Source organism: Calidris pugnax, unplaced genomic scaffold, assembly GCF_001431845.1.
Source record: "Calidris pugnax isolate Ruff unplaced genomic scaffold, ASM143184v1 scaffold98, whole genome shotgun sequence".
Lineage (NCBI taxonomy): Eukaryota > Metazoa > Chordata > Aves > Charadriiformes > Scolopacidae > Calidris > Calidris pugnax.
Window position 1 is genome coordinate 1,294,029 of NW_015090829.1, and position 17,876 is coordinate 1,311,904.

At 50.1% G+C, this 17,876-nt stretch overlaps 1 protein-coding gene across 6 annotated transcripts; it reads right to left on the bottom strand.

The window, feature by feature from the left end:
• Positions 1-2,583: 2,583 nt before the first annotated feature.
• On the bottom strand, positions 2,584-17,829 carry INCENP (inner centromere protein). 6 transcript variants are annotated; one of them, XM_014940599.1, is made up of 18 exons: positions 17,681-17,829; positions 17,488-17,601; positions 16,139-16,911; positions 13,739-13,790; positions 13,537-13,570; positions 11,485-11,548; positions 10,961-11,030; positions 10,521-10,638; positions 10,299-10,433; positions 9,139-9,248; positions 8,648-8,768; positions 7,786-7,908; positions 7,132-7,304; positions 6,759-6,840; positions 6,124-6,258; positions 4,845-5,004; positions 3,880-4,137; positions 2,584-3,339 (listed from the first exon to the last, which is right to left on the bottom strand). In XM_014940599.1, the coding sequence occupies exons 1-17, from the start codon at positions 17,812-17,814 to the stop codon at positions 3,923-3,925; spliced, it is 2,613 nt and encodes an 870-aa protein (XP_014796085.1). In that variant the 5' UTR covers positions 17,815-17,829; the 3' UTR covers positions 2,584-3,339; positions 3,880-3,922. The 6 variants fall into 6 exon arrangements, with proteins under 6 accessions (XP_014796085.1, XP_014796084.1, XP_014796083.1 ...); XM_014940598.1 differs by having other exon boundaries at positions 2,584-2,920; positions 6,124-6,261; XM_014940597.1 differs by having other exon boundaries at positions 2,584-3,162; positions 6,124-6,261.
• Between the last annotated feature and the right edge of the window lie 47 nt (positions 17,830-17,876).

Genomic DNA, 17,876 nt, shown 5'->3' on the forward strand with positions numbered 1-17,876 from the left:
CAGCCTGGCAGTGGTCCCGGGCAAGTGGTCCCAGGTGGCCCTGGCTGAGCAGCCAACCTCCAGAAGGCCCTTCCCACCCCACCAGCCTGTCCCTCGGTGAATTACTCCTCTGCCAGCTGTGAGTGCTGAGTGCTCTCAGAAGGGGAGGCTGCAACAAATCAGCTGTCCTATTCCCTATTACCCTCCCCCCCTCAAAAAAAAACCCCAAACTTCCCCCTAAAAGATGCATTTGGATGAAAATAAGCTTCTAGAGTCCTTGAAAAGACCCACAATGGCTCCAGGGGCAGGAAACAGTATTTGGAAATATGTATCCCTTGGCACGGGCTGCTAATCTGGATTTTCATTGTAAACTACTTAATGTCATTTGGGGATTTGTCTAAAAGTGTTTGTTTTTCTTGTTTTCCCACTGCTGGCAATATGGTCAGCAATCAGGTCACTAGAATCCATTTTAATTAAAAATAATGTTTTCAGGCTAATTCCTGAACAACCAAAAGGTAAATTCTGGGTCTGAACCGTACCAAAGAGACCCCCACGTATTCTGGAGCGCGCCCCGTGGCGCCCGCGGGCACAGAGGTGACAGAACAGGGTCGTGAGAGGGGAGGGTGTGAAAAGGGCAGGGAATAAGCTTCTAGAGTCCTTGAAAAGACCCACAATGGCTCCAGGGGCAGGAAACAGTATTTGGAAATATGTATCCCTTGGCACGGGCTGCTAATCTGGATTTTCATTGTAAACTACTTAATGTCATTTGGGGATTTGTCTAAAAGTGTTTGTTTTTCTTGTTTTCCCACTGCTGGCAATATGGTCAGCAATCAGGTCACTAGAATCCATTTTAATTAAAAATAATGTTTTCAGGCTAATTCCTGAACAACCAAAAGGTAAATTCTGGGTCTGAACCGTACCAAAGAGACCCCCACGTATTCTGGAGCGCGCCCCGTGGCGCCGGCGGGCACAGAGGTGACAGAATGGGGCCGTGAGAGGGGAGGGTGTGAAAAGGGCAGGGTTTGGCATCTTTTAGGGCAGAGTGTTCCCCCTCACCCTGCTCCTGCACCATTTCTACCCGTTCTGTGACTCCAGAGCCACCCACCCCCTGGGGGGGGGCAGCACGCCTGCAGGCACCCCTCCTTCTCCCCACCCCGGGAGTGTCTCTGGCAGCATTGCCCTCCCTTGTGATTCTCACTTTACAGCAAACACTGCACTAAACCTAATTTGGGGGTATTTACTTTTATTTCTTATTCTGTTTCCAGGTGCGGGCACCTTCCCCTCTCTCCCCCCATCGTGTGTCCCGTTCTCTGGTCTCCCACAGGCTGCATCACGCCCCCCAGGGCTGTGGATCTGGGGCTGCATCTAGAATCACAGCATCCCAGAATGATATGGGGTGGGAAGGGACCCCTGGAGATCATCTAGTCCAACCCCTGCCAGAGCAGGGCCACCCAGAGCAGGTCCCACAGGGTCACATCCAGGGAGGGTTTGAATGTCTCCAGAGAAGGAGACTCCACCCCCTCCCTGGGCAGCCTCTGCCAGGGCTCTGCCACACTCACAGCAAAGAAGTTCCTCCTCATCTTTAGGTGGAACTTCTTACATTCAAGTTTGTGCCCGTTCCCTCTTGTCCTGTCCCTGGGCACCACTGGAAAAAGCCTGGCCCCATCCTCCTGACACCCACCCTTGAAGTATTTATAGGTGTTGATCGGATCCCCCTGATCAGTCTTGATCAGTCTTCTCTTCTCCAGACTAAAAAGCCCCAAGTCCCTCAGCCTCTCCTCATAAGGGAGATGCTCCAGGCCCCTCAGCATCTTTATAGCCCTAGAAGGTGACTCCACATCCTTTCAGGAGCTTAACCTTCCTCCAGGACATAATCAAAGACCTCCAACCGCCTCATCAGCAGGCATTTTGCACTAAAGGCATACAAAAAAAGGCTTAATAAACACAGTCTTCTGAAAGCAAGACACAGCAGAATCTGGCTTGATCTGCCCCGGGGGGATTGGGATCCCACCCGAGAACAAACCTGGAAGAAATCAGTGATCCTGAGGATGTGCCAAGAAGCCCTGCTTCACCTGATCCTGATCATGTACCACTGAGGAGACCTGGTAAGAAAAGTCCCTGTCTTTGTAAACATTAAGAGAAATACTTGAAATCAAGAGTGAAATTATCTTTCTTAAAATCTTGAGGCTGTACTTGTGGGGTTTTGTCTGTGTTTTTAAATACCAGTGTTGGAGTTGTGAAGTGTGACTGAGGTCCCTGCTCTGCCTGGTGGCAGCAAATCTGAGTATTTTCTGAAGTTACAGGGGTAGCCAACGACAGGGACATGGGTTAGGTCAGGGTGGATTCCAGTAATGTATTTTCTTAGCAAAGATTTCTGGGAATATATCATCCCACCAAGGTGTCCCTCTTCTCATTTCCAGAAACAAAAGGAGAAATTACCAAAGCAGAGGTATTTTGTGCTGTAGCAGGAGTTACAAAGCTCTTCCCAGACAGAACATTCCTGTCTCAAGGAAACAGCAAAAAGCAACACCAAAGGACAGATGCCAAAATACTGATGATTTTTCAAATAAAAAAAAAAAAAAAATCAATGAGTCCATAAGAGAATCTGGTAGGAGATGATTTAACTCACTTTTATCAAACTGTCGGACATTCAAATGCATTCAGCTTGAAAATTACTGCCATTTCAGCAAACTTTCTTACAAAAGGTTTATGTTCAGAGATACAAAACAATCTACAGAGCATCTATCAAAGCACAATCATCTCGCAGACAAAAACACACACCAATAGCGCCGCACCTACAGCTGAGATACTTAAATATAAAACCCCCCACATCATTGGAATGACATTTGCTGGCAAATAGCTCATTAACCAAACGCACCAGGAAGGGCAGTCTCCTTACACACAGGATAATCTCCATACAGTGGCTTTTTAAAGGATTCACCTGTAAATACACAGAAATGGTGTTTTTCAGTGCTTTGCTCGCCCGTGCTTAAAACAAATCCACCAGTGAGAAACAGCTGGATCTGAGGGGAGAGGCACAGAGGTTGCCATTGTGCAGAATTCAGACTTCTGTGACGCACAGAAACCAGTATAACTGCTTAAAATAAAATCCTCAGGATGTTTCAGCCCGAGCTGTAGCAACACCAGTATCCGTCTGGCTTCAGCACAGAACTGTGCCTGGCACTGCTGAAAAGGGAAACCAAGGAAAGCCTGTGGCAATCTGCAGGAGGGTGAAGAGGATGAAGACCACACCTAGTAGTGTCTTCTTCTGGAGAACAGCCCTAGTGCACGATTGGATTATACCCAAGGTATCAGGTAGCATTTTTTCACCAAAAGGGTTGTTGAGCATCAGAACCATCCCTGCAGGTATTTAAGAAACACGTAGATGTGGCACTTCAGGGCATGCTCTAGTGCCTGAGATTGTTGGGTTTTGTCTGTCTGTGGGTGGGTGTGTTGGTTTGGCTTGTGGGGTTGTTTGTGGGGGGGTTTTTTGGGTGGGTTTTTTTTTTTGTGGTTGGACTTTATCTCAAAGGTCCCTTCCAACCATGTGATTCTCTGATTCTCCATCCTCAGTGGGATTCCACATGCACGGGGTCCCTGGTTGTGCCAGTCCCCCAGCTCCAGCCACCCGGAGCAGCTGCCTGGCTGGAGAGGGGCAGATCCTACAGCTTTAGGTGACACAGACTCATCACCTAACAGACTACACCTTTGCCAGCTTAAAGCTAAGGGTCAAAGGAGAAGCACCTTCCCGAGGCAGTATTTCCCAAAAGCTCACTGATTTGCCTGACAGGGAGGAAACAAGCCCCCAGAGCATAAAATGCAAGAGGCCTGGTAAAAACTGACATTTATTCAACATTAATAGGCAGAAGATTTACAGATACTGAACAGTAGCTTTCTCACCTCAAGAGGTAGAAGCTGCTCCCCCGGAGGCAGCCGCTGCCCCTCAGTACTTTTTGATGCTGTAGGGCAGCCCGAGCGTGGATTTGGCACTGGGGAAGGGCGGGGAGCTCCAGACGGCAGAGCTGGTGCGCTTGACGTAGCGGGGCTTGCTCTTGTAGAAGATGTCCTCCAGCTTGGGGCTCAAGATCACCCCAAAGATCGCGTCGATGTTGGGAGGGTTGTAGTACTGGTGGATTACAGCTTGGCTAAGCTGATTCCCTGGGGAAACAAAGGATTACGTTTTCATTAATTTTAATTGAAATTGCTGCGCAGGCTGTTTGTGCGCAACGTGTCCCTGCTCTCCTCCTCTCTAATCGCATCAAGATCACCATCGGGAGAAACCGGCAGCATTTGGTGTTTTCAGGCACCCTGTTTAAGCCTAAAGATCCACCACAGATCACTTGGGGGGACACATACTGGGTGTACTGACCCTGTCCAGGAGGCTAGGGCAAGTTTGCAAGAGGCAAAGCTTGTCAGCTTTTCTTCCTGCAATACCCTTGTTTCCCTGCAACTCCTCAGCTCCCCCGGGGCGAGTGAACAGGAAAACACAGCACTGGGTATTTCAGAACCAAAACAGCCCGTCTGAAAGCTGGCCTGGGACATCTGGCATTCCTTTGCCTTTTGAAGCCAAATCAGGCTCAGGGACAGAGCACTAGTCAATAATTATTCCTTTCTCATTGGGAAAGTGACACCAGCAGCTCTGCCAGGGCAATTTAAAAGAGTATTTGTTCCCCAACACTGTCACAGGAATATCCCCCAAGAGGCAGAGGAGCCCCTGGCTCCACCTCCAGCCACACAACAGGAGATGGGTACTTTTACCTGCAGTGTGGAAGCAGGAGGAACCGGCAGAGCCTGGCACCAGCCCTCACCCTCCGTGGGAGCGGAGCCACAGCAGGGGCTGGGGACAGATCACCCCCTGCACCTACCAGTGGCCCAGGCAGGGACCGGCTTGCGAGGCTGGCTTTCGTCATCCGTGGAGTCATCGCTGTTCAGGTCCAACCCATAGTTGTTTGGATTTATTACGGGGGGCTTTGGCTTTCTCTGGGCGTGTGGAGTCATCTGGTAGGAGCTGCAGACAGGTGAGCTCTACAAGACACACATATTGCACAGCCATGAAGAGCAAGGCACCACTACTGGGCGATCAGAACACCTCCGTGCTCCACCTCTTGCTTTACCCCATAACTGCAAAGCCTGAAGTTTGGCACTTCTAAAGTTTTGACCCAATTATGACTTTGCGTTGCCTTCTCCTGTTCAATTAGGCTGCTTAATTGGCTTTGTATGAGATGGACAAGCCAGCAATATATGCATGATAAATACACAGCAGCTCCATTAGTTCAAGCAACGCCTAAATGGAGCTGTTACACCCTCAGAGCTGGAGCTGGGCAATGTGCTTTAAAATACCCTGCAACCCAACTTCTGGGCTTCTTTAACAATACTAAACTGACTATTTCCATGGAGAGAATACGCACATAACGGCTCAGGACAAACCACATGGTAATCTGTATGGGAACAGTATAAATTGACTGAGACAGGCAAGTGGTGAAGAAAAACTTAAACCAGCAAATGTCACCAGCCATGAAACATCTCTCTAGAGAGCTGGAAGCGGTTTTGCTTCTCCACAAGAGGCTGTCTTCGTGGCTCTGTGTCCATTGACATTAACTCGTGTTTCACTGGTTCTGCATTTAAAGATTAACATACATAGCTTTGCAAGGAGATAAAGACCCATATGTTTGTTTTCGATGTTCAAGACACATACATTCACCTGCAGCCTTTCCCAAGTTCAGTGGTGGTGAGGCCCAAAGAAATCCCATCCCACAGCCTCTGCTGCCATCCCGTGGCTCTTCCTTCCTTGAGTGAGCTCAAATAGCACCATTTCAGCATCGCTGCTGCCTGGAGGCTCAGCCCACATTGAAAGAGCAGCAGCTCAGACAGGGCAACTTTAACAGCCACTGCTTAACCAGACAGCAAGAAAACCCTGGCAAATACCCACTGCTGCCCTCCCCTCCTCTCCCCAGAAGTCACTGAAGTATTCAAGAGCCCTCCTCAGATAACCAGGGGGAAAAAAGAGTTTATGGAATCCCCTTTGTCATTGAAAGGGAACATAAGAAGTGGAGGGTGAAACTGCCCATTGTACCAGCATGTCAGTGCTGAATCAAAGCTCTCTGGTGTCCCTGAAGGAAATCTCAGTGGAGGGAGCAGAATTACCTCTTTTTTCTCTAGCAGCTGAGTCCGGGATCTGTCTTTAGCCTTTTGCACCTCTGGCAAAAGGACCTCCTCCTTCACTCCTCCTTCCTTCTCTTCCTGCTCCTGCCTCTTCCTCTCTGCCAGCCCCTGCTCTTCCTGCTGGCAAGCCCACACAACAAATGAATTAATTCTCGGAACTAAGCTACACTGTTAATCCAGGGATCCGTTATTTGATGTGCAAAAAAATAGCTAAGCATCTAATTGCAAGTCTTTGCAATTACCAACCAACTGTCCCAACCTTCTGCTCTTTCTCACAAATCATCTCAAAAGTGCAAGTTCTCCCAGATCTCAGATAAAGCAAAAAGCAACGGCCTAAATAGCCAAGGGTTTGCTACTAATTCCCAGTATTTGCTGTGGGCAGATCCTTCAGACATATTCCAAAAGCTGCCTGAACCCCACCAGGGGGCTTTCCCTCTGCTCCAGGGAGAATGCACACTGCAAAGCCCCGAGCCCACCCGGCTGCAGCTGCTTTACTCAAACAGCACGGGCTGCCAAGGCATCACAAGTTCCTCTGCAGCACCCCAAGCAGAAACACTCCAACAGGAGGGGCCACAGATCCACGGGGCTGAACCCACCCAGCAGGAGAGAGCACTTACCTCTGTCTTCTCCGTCTCCCCGTGGAGCTGCTCTTTAGCTTCCTTCTGCAGCTGGGCAGCCTTCTCCTGTCGCTCTCGCAGCCTGAGAGCCAAAGCCACAGACTGTCACTCCCAAACCTGCACAGGGGCACCCTCCCCCCCAGTCCCTGCTGCAGACCCCCACCCCACAGCTTTCCAGGGCGCTCCCCCAGCACTTCCCACATCACCGAGCCCAGAATTTCTTCTTGGCAGCACAGTGTCCGTGATGGTCCAGGGCCACGTTGACAGTACAAAGTGGCTCTTCAGGGCCTGGGCCTCTCACTAGTGCCCTCTGTTCCTGCTCCTTTTCAAAGACCCAGCACAGAATTTAGCACATAAATAGATGCTGTCTTACTTTTCTGCCTGGATCCTCTCCTGTTCCTTCTTCCTCTCCAGCTCTCTCTCTGCAGCCAGCTTCTTCTCTCTCTCCTGTTCTGCCCGTCTCTGCTCAGCGATTTTCCTGGCACGTTCCTGCTCCTCTTCCTTCCTCTTCTGCATTAACTCTTTGTGCCGACGTTCCTCCTCCTCCTGGTAACGACAAGGCAATGACTCCCCTGACATCGTACAGGAACAGACTCCAGAGGAGCAGGAGCACCTTATTTGTCCCCAGTCTCTGCCACCTCTCACCACCCAGCAGGGACACACCTCGGGGCTGAAGTCCCAGTGCTTTCATCATCTCTCCAGCTACCCCAGGGCTGGCCTTTCCCTGCCCACAACGCACCCCGTTGTGCACTGGATCTCCCAGAGACAGCTTTAACTGAGAGATCCACAAATTAAGGTCTTAGTAAGAATCTGTCCAGACCTGAGGAAGAAGCATGGGTCACAGCCCCCACTACGAGCTCACAGCACACAGAGAGGGAACAGGGAGCACGACATCACAGGGAGCTTCCAGGACAAAGCCTCACTCCCTCGTTGGTGTTTGTGCTCCCGCCGGATCCCCCGCACAAAGACCAGCAGGTTGTGGCCATTCTCATTGCCTGCAAACAGTGGGACAGGCTCCAGCACCGACCTGCTGCAGTGCTCTCTGTTTTCTGGCCTCTTCCTCCTGCCTGCGCCGTGCCTCTGCCTCTTCCATTTTCTTGGCAGCTGCTTTCTTTTTGATCTTCTCCTCTGCCAGCCTTTCTTCCCGCACCTGAGACACACACAGCCAGCTGCACACCCGAGTCCCCGGCGAGACAGCGCGCTGGGCTTGTGAAACACCACAACAAGTCTCAAAGACACAGAGCTCCCACCTTCTCATGGGGCAAAAGCTGCCTTTTTTGCCACCAGGAGCCAATGGGACCTGTGCTTTATATTAAAAAGGTAATATTTAGGAAAATCACTTTCTTTTACAACTCCACAGGCAGAGCTGATCCTATTCTGGTATTTATACATCTAATATCACAAAAGCCATCAAAATACATTCCCAAAACCATGAAATAAGCAAAGCAGATGAAGATAATTGGAGCAGACAAATGACTGCTCTGGGCCCACGTGTATGTCGTTTTAGTCTCAGATAAAGAAAGGGGCTGGAGGAAATATGTTTATTTTCACCCCTCCATCTATGGGTCAGATGAGAAAAATGCTTCAAGCGGATGAAGCATCAGGGCCATTATGCTTTATCTACTCAAAGTTCTTACTCCCATCTGACTAACAGAGCCTTGATTCAGCCCATTTAGACTCACAATTCTGGAAAATAAGTGTTCTCATCTGCCATTTGCTGTAACCAAGAGAAAAGCAGTCACTCAGTAGTTTCTGGAAGATCGTTATTTGACCATTCTCTGGTCTGCTCTTTAGATTTCAGCAGCCTGAGTTCCTCTCTCTGGCAGGCACACTACCTCAATTGGTTATTTATTCTCCCAAATGAACTCTGTAGGCATATTGGGCCTTACCTTCTCAGTCTTCTCGTCAAACAGAGCTATTTTCTGCTCAATGCGCCTTTTCCTCTCCTCCTCGATCTGCTCTGCCCGCTCCCGAGCCTGCAGCACCTTGCGCAGCCGCTCCTCACGCTTCCTGCAGGACAGGGCCAGCTTCACCACTGTGCCCAGCGGGACGAGCCCCTCACAGCACCAATACATGGCCAGGAGACACAGCACGAAACACAACCAACCAAACACACCCCTCATTTAAACATCAGCAATATCTTTAAGCTCCACCTGAGACAGAGCACTTAAGACAAGAAGCTGAAGCAGCAGACAGCTAGTGGAGCTGACTTTCTATTAGCATTCTAGATACTATGAGAAGAAATACTGTCTTTGTGGTGTGAGAGCAAGCCAACTACAATTTTTGCTGCATATATGGACTCTGCAAGATAAAAGACCTAAATATAGGGACCTACAGGGCAGAGAGCACACTCCAGACGGGGCAGAAAGCGTATACTCACAGCTTTGCCTCTTCCAACCGTCGCTTCTTTTCTTCCTCCAGTTTTTGCTTTCTCAGCTCCTCGGCTTCTTGCTTTTTCCTCAGAGTCTCCAGCTTCTGTCTCTCCTTTTCCTGAGGTGGATTGAAATGTGTTATACCCACTGCCAGGGTTTCCTTCTACCTCAAATTGTTCGGGTCAAGCGAGGGCCCAGAGGTGACACCGATGGGCTACAGCCAGACCCATGGGGTGGCAACGAGCCCGACCCAGAGCTCAGGTGTGGTTGTGATCCGCTCAGGGCCTGGGGTGTGGTGGTGGATGCAATGGAAAACAACAGAGTGGTGCTAATCTTAGAGAGCAGGACAAGCCACTGGCAACTCCTGGAGTTCAGGCAGCACCTGCAGAGGCTGCAAACAGGCAGCACTGTGATTTATGGTGCTAAAAAGAAGCAGAAAAGCAGCACTGACACCTGGCAGTGACAGTGACTTCCTGCAGCGAGTGAGAGGGACAGACAGGGCTCGAGGAAACACCTTCCTTCAACCCAGAGCTGCCGCTGGTGTGTTTGCTGCCCACAAAGCTTCATCTCATGGTGAACCACCACCATTCAGACAGCACTTACAGCTCTCTTCGAGCACAGTCAGTCCCATATCTCATCTAGACAGACACAGGGCGTACTCCTCATTGTTCCCAGCAGCCCAGCTAACCCTGCCCGAGGACACTGTCAATTAGAAGAGCAAGACGCAGCCATCGCTGCACTCACAGCAAACAGATAAACTAATTTAATGCAGATTTGATGCTGCAGATGCCTAATTATAATAGGCCTTATCTTAGTACAAAGCCACTGAAATAGTCAAGTGATTACTTTATGCTGGGCTCCATGTTGTAAATGATTGGTGATATTAGTATCCAAACGGGCTAACTTAAAACTAACAATTACATCTTATTGCTCTGGTGCTATTTAGTGATGTTTAGCCCCGACACAGATAAAGCCCCGAGGGGAAGCTGCCTGCACTGCAGTGAAACAAAATCTAACATTCAGAGAACTGACAGCTTATGTCAGTGTAAACACACAGCTTACAGTTACTTCTTGGTTTAATATGGGTTGAAAAGTTCTCTCACATCTGTGCGTTAACACAGACACTCGTCAGACCATCACATTCTGGCTGACAACAGCTTCATCTTACCTTGGAATCAGACCGGAGAGGAGTGTTGTACTTGATAAAGGATTTTATTACTCCATTTCTCCCTACAGAGCTTGGCGTCATGAGGAGCTGGTTCTTCTGCACAGTGTGCAAAAACGTTTTGAAAGGACGTACAACCTACAAGAGGAATGACAGAAACAACCCTCAGGAACACGAGTGAGGAACAGGCCTCAGTGAGGCACACCAGGGCTGCAAGGAGCTTACCTTGCTGGCTGGAAAGGCAGGGGATGGGATCTTTTTTTTTGGAGGAGAAAGGCCTCCTTCTTCTGCTTGCTGATTGTCATAGCATTCATCCACGGCTCTTTTGTAACTTGGCTGCCTCCTGTGAGAGAAATACAGCCCATCACACACAGCAAATCCTCCTGATTGTCTCAAAGTCAGGTTGAAAAAAGGTCCTAAGACTATCCTAGCTTAAAGGTATTTCCTTGTGATGCACAAGTAGATATCCGATAAAAAAGTTCTAATGTGACAGAAGATAAAAATTAAATCCTCTTCTCACAAAGGCAGAGAAATCTTATTGCCCAAGTCTCCTGGTCACACAAAACACTAAAGCCATTTAACAACATTTCAGTGCAGAACCTCCTTTGGACCAGGCTGCAGATCTCCAGGGGCGCTTCCCAACCAGAACGATTCCATGAACGTACCTGGCACTCTGGGGTGGTTCCTGGGTCTCCCCATTCTTATTTAAGTTGCTTTCTGGAAGATGACACTGCTCTGAAAGCAGACAAGATTTAGCAGTTCAGTAAAAAGCAAAAACCCTGCCATGAATTACAGACAGCAAGGCCTTTCCCACTCCAGCCCCGACGCACATACAAAGCTGTTCAATCATCTGGGGCACAGTGTGCACCAACGCAGCGCCGCCGTGTCCGGCACAGACAGAGCAACTGCTGCCATCAGCACCGGGGTTCAGCCTGGCCTCCCACAGCCTGGAGAACAGGCACCCCTCCACCTCCACCACATCCATTTCCCTGCGCTTCCCAGGCTGGGAAATAACTCCAGCAAAGTTTCCTAACTTGGCTCTTGAAACAAAGCCCTGCTTGTCAAAGTTTAGATTAGTCTTTCAAACCAGGCTCTCAAACTAACTGGCCAATCTTTCAAACTTCCCAAGTCAGCCTCCCAACAACATGATGACTTTAAAATTCTGCCACAAAAACCCTCTGGAAGTTACCATTGTTCTTCTCATTTCTGCCGATGGTCTGAGAGCGAAGTGACATTGGTGGAGTTTGGGGGTTCTGTAGGAAAAGCAAAGGAGTTTCAGCACAATTTTCACAGAGAAATAGGCAATTACTGTTTCAGATCGTGGTGTCATTCTGACAAGGACACTGCAATATCACCAGAGAAGGCACAGCACAAAGTCCTGGTATCAGTACCCAGAGCTAAGCACTAACCTCCAGCTCTGAAAAATACCTTGGGACACCACCTTGGTAAATTCCTTGATACTGTGTCATCACTAGAAGCACAGACATTAACAGAACACAAGTTTCTGCAATGAGGGAGATGTGCTTTTAAACTAAACTAAAATGTGCTTTGAAACTGAACAAACTCATAAAGTATTAAGGACAAAAGCAGTTCAAGCTGGCGATGTGTCTGTGCTCGCTGGACTGCTGGCAGAGTCAGGCAGCACTCGTGTGACGCTGCAGCCATGAATGGACAGAGAAGGAGACAGCAGAAACAAACAGCTCATTTCCCTGATTGACCTGTTTGGTATGAACCTGCTGTGCATTGCTAAGAGCCACCTTCGCACTTACACCAGTATAAAACCACTTCTGTGGTTAATCCAGGCTAGATAGGGCTTTGGGCAATGTGGTCTGGTGCGAGGTGTCCCTGCCCAGGGCAGGGGGGTTGGAACTAGATGATCTTTAAGGTCCCTTCCAACCCAAACCATTCTGTGATACTATTTGCCTGTGAGAGCAAACAGGCAAGCGATAGCCCCGCTCCCAAAGCCACGCGGGACAACGGTGGGCACAGGCACAAAGGAGGAGGGAAGAGGAGGAAAAAGTATGGAAACTTCATCCTCCCCAAACGCTGCTGGAGGGTCTTACCCTCAGGCACAGGAAGCACCTTGTAGCAGCAGTGATACAGAAACAAAAAATGAGGATAGATCAAATACACAACATGGATGAGACTCTATTTATAAATTCCAGAGGGTACAGAAACAAAAGATATGGATCCTCTATTCCCAGATCTGCAAAGCAGCCCACTCATTTTCCCTTTAAGCTTTTCCACAGCTGTAACTCGGGGCAGCTAAAAATCCAGAGGCGCCAGAGAAACTGAACGTGAACTTTTGCAGCTCTACTGACAAGGGCAGCCATAAATCCCTGTACCAGCCTGTCCTCGCTTACAGAAGCTCTTAAGGCCACAGAGCTCCACTCCATTAATTCAATCTTTGCCCACTGACAATTATTCTGGACAAAACACTGACATAATCCTGGGATTTTTTCCTCAGGAGACAGTGATACTTGTGGAAGGATATGTTTTGACCTGAATGATATTTACAAATTTCTGTGCTTGTCTTAAGACAAATTGACAAGCTTTGAATAATCTGCCAGACTAACAAAAAGGTCAAAAGACGCTTTAAAAATACAGAAATGGTAGTAGTATACAAACTCTGTCCCACTGAAAAAAACTTCCCTGAACTTTAAGAAGGTTATTTATCTGTACAGATTCAGGACTGAATTTTCATACAACTGATCTCTAGCAAGAGGCTGAGATGCAAGAGCAGGAAAGCAGGACTCCACCCTGAATGTCAGCGATACCAAGGTCAGTGCTCAGCCCTGACATGCACCAGCCCCTCATTTACATTTAAATATAGTTATGCAAAATGACAGAAAGAACACTATTTTTTAGTCGAAGCTAGCCTTGGCTTTACAAGCATCTGAGACTGTAACACCATGCTGACAGGGACCTCTGCTCGCATCCAAAATAAGCCTTGGGTCACACATGCTCATTTTCCAACTAAAACTTTACTGGGTTTTGTTTTGCTGATTTTGGAACATTGCAATTAAAACAGACTGGACAATATCTCAGACTGTATCTAGTCCGTGTGTTGGACCCAGGGAGGCTGTGGAGAGGCTCCTGCAGGTGTGGGAGCCTTCTTTATGGAAGTGCAACGCAGTGGCCTGACCACGTCAGCTGTCTCCAGAGCTCCCCAACTCCCCAGAACAAACAGGAGGTGCATTCAACACAGTTTGCTCACAGAAATGCTCTGCTCAAATCTTACCAGTTTGGAGGGGGTACAAGGTCCAGGAGAAGGCCTAGAAAAAAATAAAGAAAAAAGACAGCTGTGTTTAATAGCATCAAGGGAACTGGGAAGCCACTTGTTATCTGCAAGCAGCGCATTTTATACCAAGAATGTCACTGTAAAGAAAAAAATCCTCCAAATGGGATATTAAGGATAAAGAAATATCTTAAAGTAGTCTCACCCAGCTTTGACAACTGTTTCTTCATCCTCTGGCACCTCTCCAGAGCTGGAGACTGCAGGAAAAGAAAAAAAAAAAAAGCAGAGATGTAACAGAGGGGTACAGACGAAGGCTCTGCAGGAGTGACTCTCCCTCCAGACTCCAGTAGAGGCTGTGGCTCTGCCTTACAGCCTGCAACGCCGGTGCACGCCGCTGCGCGTCACACGTCGGGGCAGCTCAACACGCACCTGAGCAGCACCAGAGAGAACACTGCCTGCAATTTTAATGTAAGAAAGCAGATGCTTTCAATTATAGATGAGTTCAAAGCCATATTCAATGGGGTTACATTAAGAGTGACCGGGTTTGGGCTCAGACTCATTTTTCAGGGCCAATGGCTGGTGTCAGCCCAGTTAAAGCCAGCATTATTTACGGTGTGGGTGCTGGCTCCTGTTGAGCACTCCAGCTGCCCTTTAAGCGCCAGCAGCGCCGGAAACTGCAGTTAATAATTGAGGCAGTGATGCAGGCTCAGCCCGAGCGGAGCAGAGCAGGGCAGGCTGTGCACGGCAGAGCATGCCGTCTCCGCTGCGCCCGTTCGTCCAGCGCAGGAGGTACCGAAGCAGGAGCACACCCAGAACAAGACCTGCTGCAGCAGAGACACAGCAGGCACACGCTGCAGGCAATTAACATGCTTTGGGCTTTTGGACATTCATCACCACAACTGGAGCTGCCTGAAACATCAGCTCCTCTCCTGACAGCGGGAAATTTTGACCAGGCAGAACAGCCACATCAAGTAGCACAAAGGGAAGAAACAAAGCCTTCCTTAAACCTCCCAGGCAGCATTATTTACGGTGTGGGTGCTGGCTCCTGTTGAGCACTCCAGCTGCCCTTTAAGCGCCAGCAGCGCCGGAAACTGCAGTTAATAATTGAGGCAGTGATGCAGGCTCAGCCCGAGCGGAGCAGAGCAGGGCAGGCTGTGCACGGCAGAGCATGCCGTCTCCGCTGCGCCCGTTCGTCCAGCGCAGGAGGTACCGAAGCAGGAGCACACCCAGAACAAGACCTGCTGCAGCAGAGACACAGCAGGCACACGCTGCAGGCAATTAACATGCTTTGGGCTTTTGGACATTCATCACCACAACTGGAGCTGCCTGAAACATCAGCTCCTCTCCTGACAGCGGGAAATTTTGACCAGGCAGAACAGCCACATCAAGTAGCACAAAGGGAAGAAACAAAGCCTTCCTTAAACCTCCCAGGCAATCCAGATCTGGACAATACAGACTGATCATTTAAACTGTAAATAAAGCCACTCTAGCACCCCTTCAGCATCACAGATAAGAACATTTCCCTACGGTTTCATTTTTAACGAGGGAGCCCTCAACACTGCTGATAAACCTAGACAGCACTCCACACCACCTGTCACCAGCACGGGACTCCCTGGGCTGGGGGCTGCGGTGCTCTGCTTCTGTAAAAACATGCAGCTACAACAGTTAAATTGGTATGGGGAAAAAAAAAAAACCAAACACTAAAGCACTTCTCCAAATATCTCCAATACCAGTAGAATTCTTCAAGAAGAGTCAGTTTTATACAACACCAGTCCCACAAAGCTAGAACACTGCAGATGAACACGTTACAGCAATGTTATTTCAGCTTAGTTAGTTCTCTCTCCAAGGAAAGCAGCTGAGAAAAGCTGTGCAAAAGAGCCAGTCTGTCCTCAACATCAAATTGGGTGGAAGAGGTTCTCTTGCATCACCTGCATTTCAGGAGCCATTTACTCATCCACCACTTACAAGCCACTTCAGTCCCTCAGCTTGAAAACAAAGAGAGGTTACATCCTTCACTTTGTCTCCTGCACCAAATCCAGTGCCTTCATTCTAGTAGCACTGAAGATCATTTAAATCAGTTTATCCTTCACTGAAATCTGCCTCTATTGCAGACTGTGAAAGCTTGGAAAACTTGTAATAAGTTTACAAAGTTCAGCCTCCAAATTCTCTTCTCAAAAGAGAAGGCCTACAACTAGCAGCCTGATTCTGTTTAAAGAGCAGGGAATTTGTGACAGCTACCTCATCTCCCAGAAACATGCAGGCCTTTGTGAGAGCCCATGACCCTCCTGAGCAGCCACCAGCAGCAGCAAAGCCCATTGGCCAACTTCCTCCTCAGCTGGGCAAGCTGCTGCCAGACACTCAGGACACATGAAGGCTGTTCTCCCAGGTGATTTTTACACGGCTGAATTCACAGGCCACAAATTAGCACCACCTCTAGAAAGCCACTTAGAACACCCGTGCATACTTGCAGTTTGCCCAGGCCAGGAAGGTCAGCTGCTGAACCAAACTGCCCCATAACTTTGTTTCCCCTCAGCAGCTAAAAGCAGTAAATCAAAAAGAGCAGCAAAGGTGCAAAGGGAACTCATCTGGTGCCATTCAAACTTACCGTCCATGCAACTAGAGGACACAGATGACTTCCAAGCTGCTTTCTTCTTGGCTGTCCTGGCAATAGATTTCCGGATCATACTTTCCCTCTTGCTGGCTAGTGAGTATTTCTCTGCCAAGGAGGTTCTGCGAGTCATGGAAGTTCTACCCATCAGACTTCTGCGCACCGAGCGACGGCTCAGCCTGGAGCCTCTCGGAGTCCCTGAGTCATCCCTCATGTGCTGGGAAGGCTCCTTCTCAGAGCCCTCCTGTACCTGAGCAGAGTCACCTCCCTCCTCCAGCCTAGACTCTTCTTCACTTAAAATGAATGTAGCATTTGCTGCTGGCAGCTGAGCTGCAGCCTCGCTTTCTCCTGCATCGTTTGCCTCAGGGCTATGAGGGACCAACAGCTCAGAGGCTGCAGGTCCTGGTGGCGATTTGGCAACCCTGCTTTCCTCGGGAGAGTCATCATCTGAGCTCAGGAGGATGGCGGTGGAGATCTTCTCTGCTGGTTTAGGTGTGCTCTTCTGGAGGTGCAACTCAGCGCTAACGCGGTCGCTGAGACCAGCATCTGCTGAGGGAACCTTCCCTTCCACTTGCTGGGCAGGAAGGGTCTCAGGGAGAGTCTCTGAAATTTTATGAAATGCTGCAGCCTGGGATCGTGTCACACGCTGAGATGGAGAGACTTGTTTGATCTCAGCCCTGATTGCTTCCAGCTTTTCTTTATTTCGGAGTCGCTGAGAGTATCGCGGGGAGGGAACCAGTTTGAAACTGCTATTCCTCCTTCTAGATAATCTAACAACAGAAACAGCACGTTAGACTGGAACTGGATTCAGGAACAGACCGAAACTCCCACCAAAGCAGCCCACGTGCGGGTCCCTGACTGAAACGCATCGAGCACAAAGAGCACGTCTACATCCGTATTTGTAAGGTGGGACAGCGCGCTGCCCCGCCGTGGGGCTGTGCCCAGAGCTCTGCCCCGCAGAAACGGCAACACGCGGGGAGACAAAGCCAAACCGCGTAGAAGGGGCCCCTCCGAGAGCTCGGTACCCGCAGAGCTGCGGAGAGCGGCTACGGCAGGGAGCAACACACGCCATCCCTGCGGAGCGAGGGAGACGGCGAGAGAAAGAAGAACCGCAAAGCGGTAAAACAGAACCGAGCGACAGCGCGTTCCCTGGGAGCCGCGGTGCCGTAACGCGGCCAGGAGCTCCGGGACAAAGCGTCCCACCGGGCCTTTAACCCGAGGCCGCCGGCGGGAGCAGGGTATCTTCGCGCGGCCTTTTTCGAGCGATTTTCCCGGCCTCCCGCGGCCCCCCCGCCGCTGAGGGAGCCTCCAGCCCGGCCGCCCCCTCCCGGCTCCCCCCGGCCCACCTCTTCCTGCCCAGCGCCTGGCTCTCCTCCTGCAGGGCGGAAAAACGCTTCCTCCGCTGCCGGTTCTTCTGCGACGGCGTCTTGGGCATCAGCTCCGGCTCGTCGCTGTACTGGCTGCGAGGGGAGAGGCGGGGGTCAGCGCGGGGGGCGGCCGGTAACGGCCCGCAAGGGGGCGGCGGAGGGGTGCGGGTACCTGCCGAACATCCTGGCCGCCTCCTCGCCGATCTCCCGCAGCCATAGCAGGTCGGTGTCGTCCACTCGCTGCAGAAACTCCGCCAGCCGCTTCCTGCACAGCGCGGGCAGCCGCGCCGGGCCCTCCGCCATCATCGCCGCCACAGTACCAACCGCCCGCCTCGAATTCAAACCTACCGCCCGCCCCGTGGCGTCAT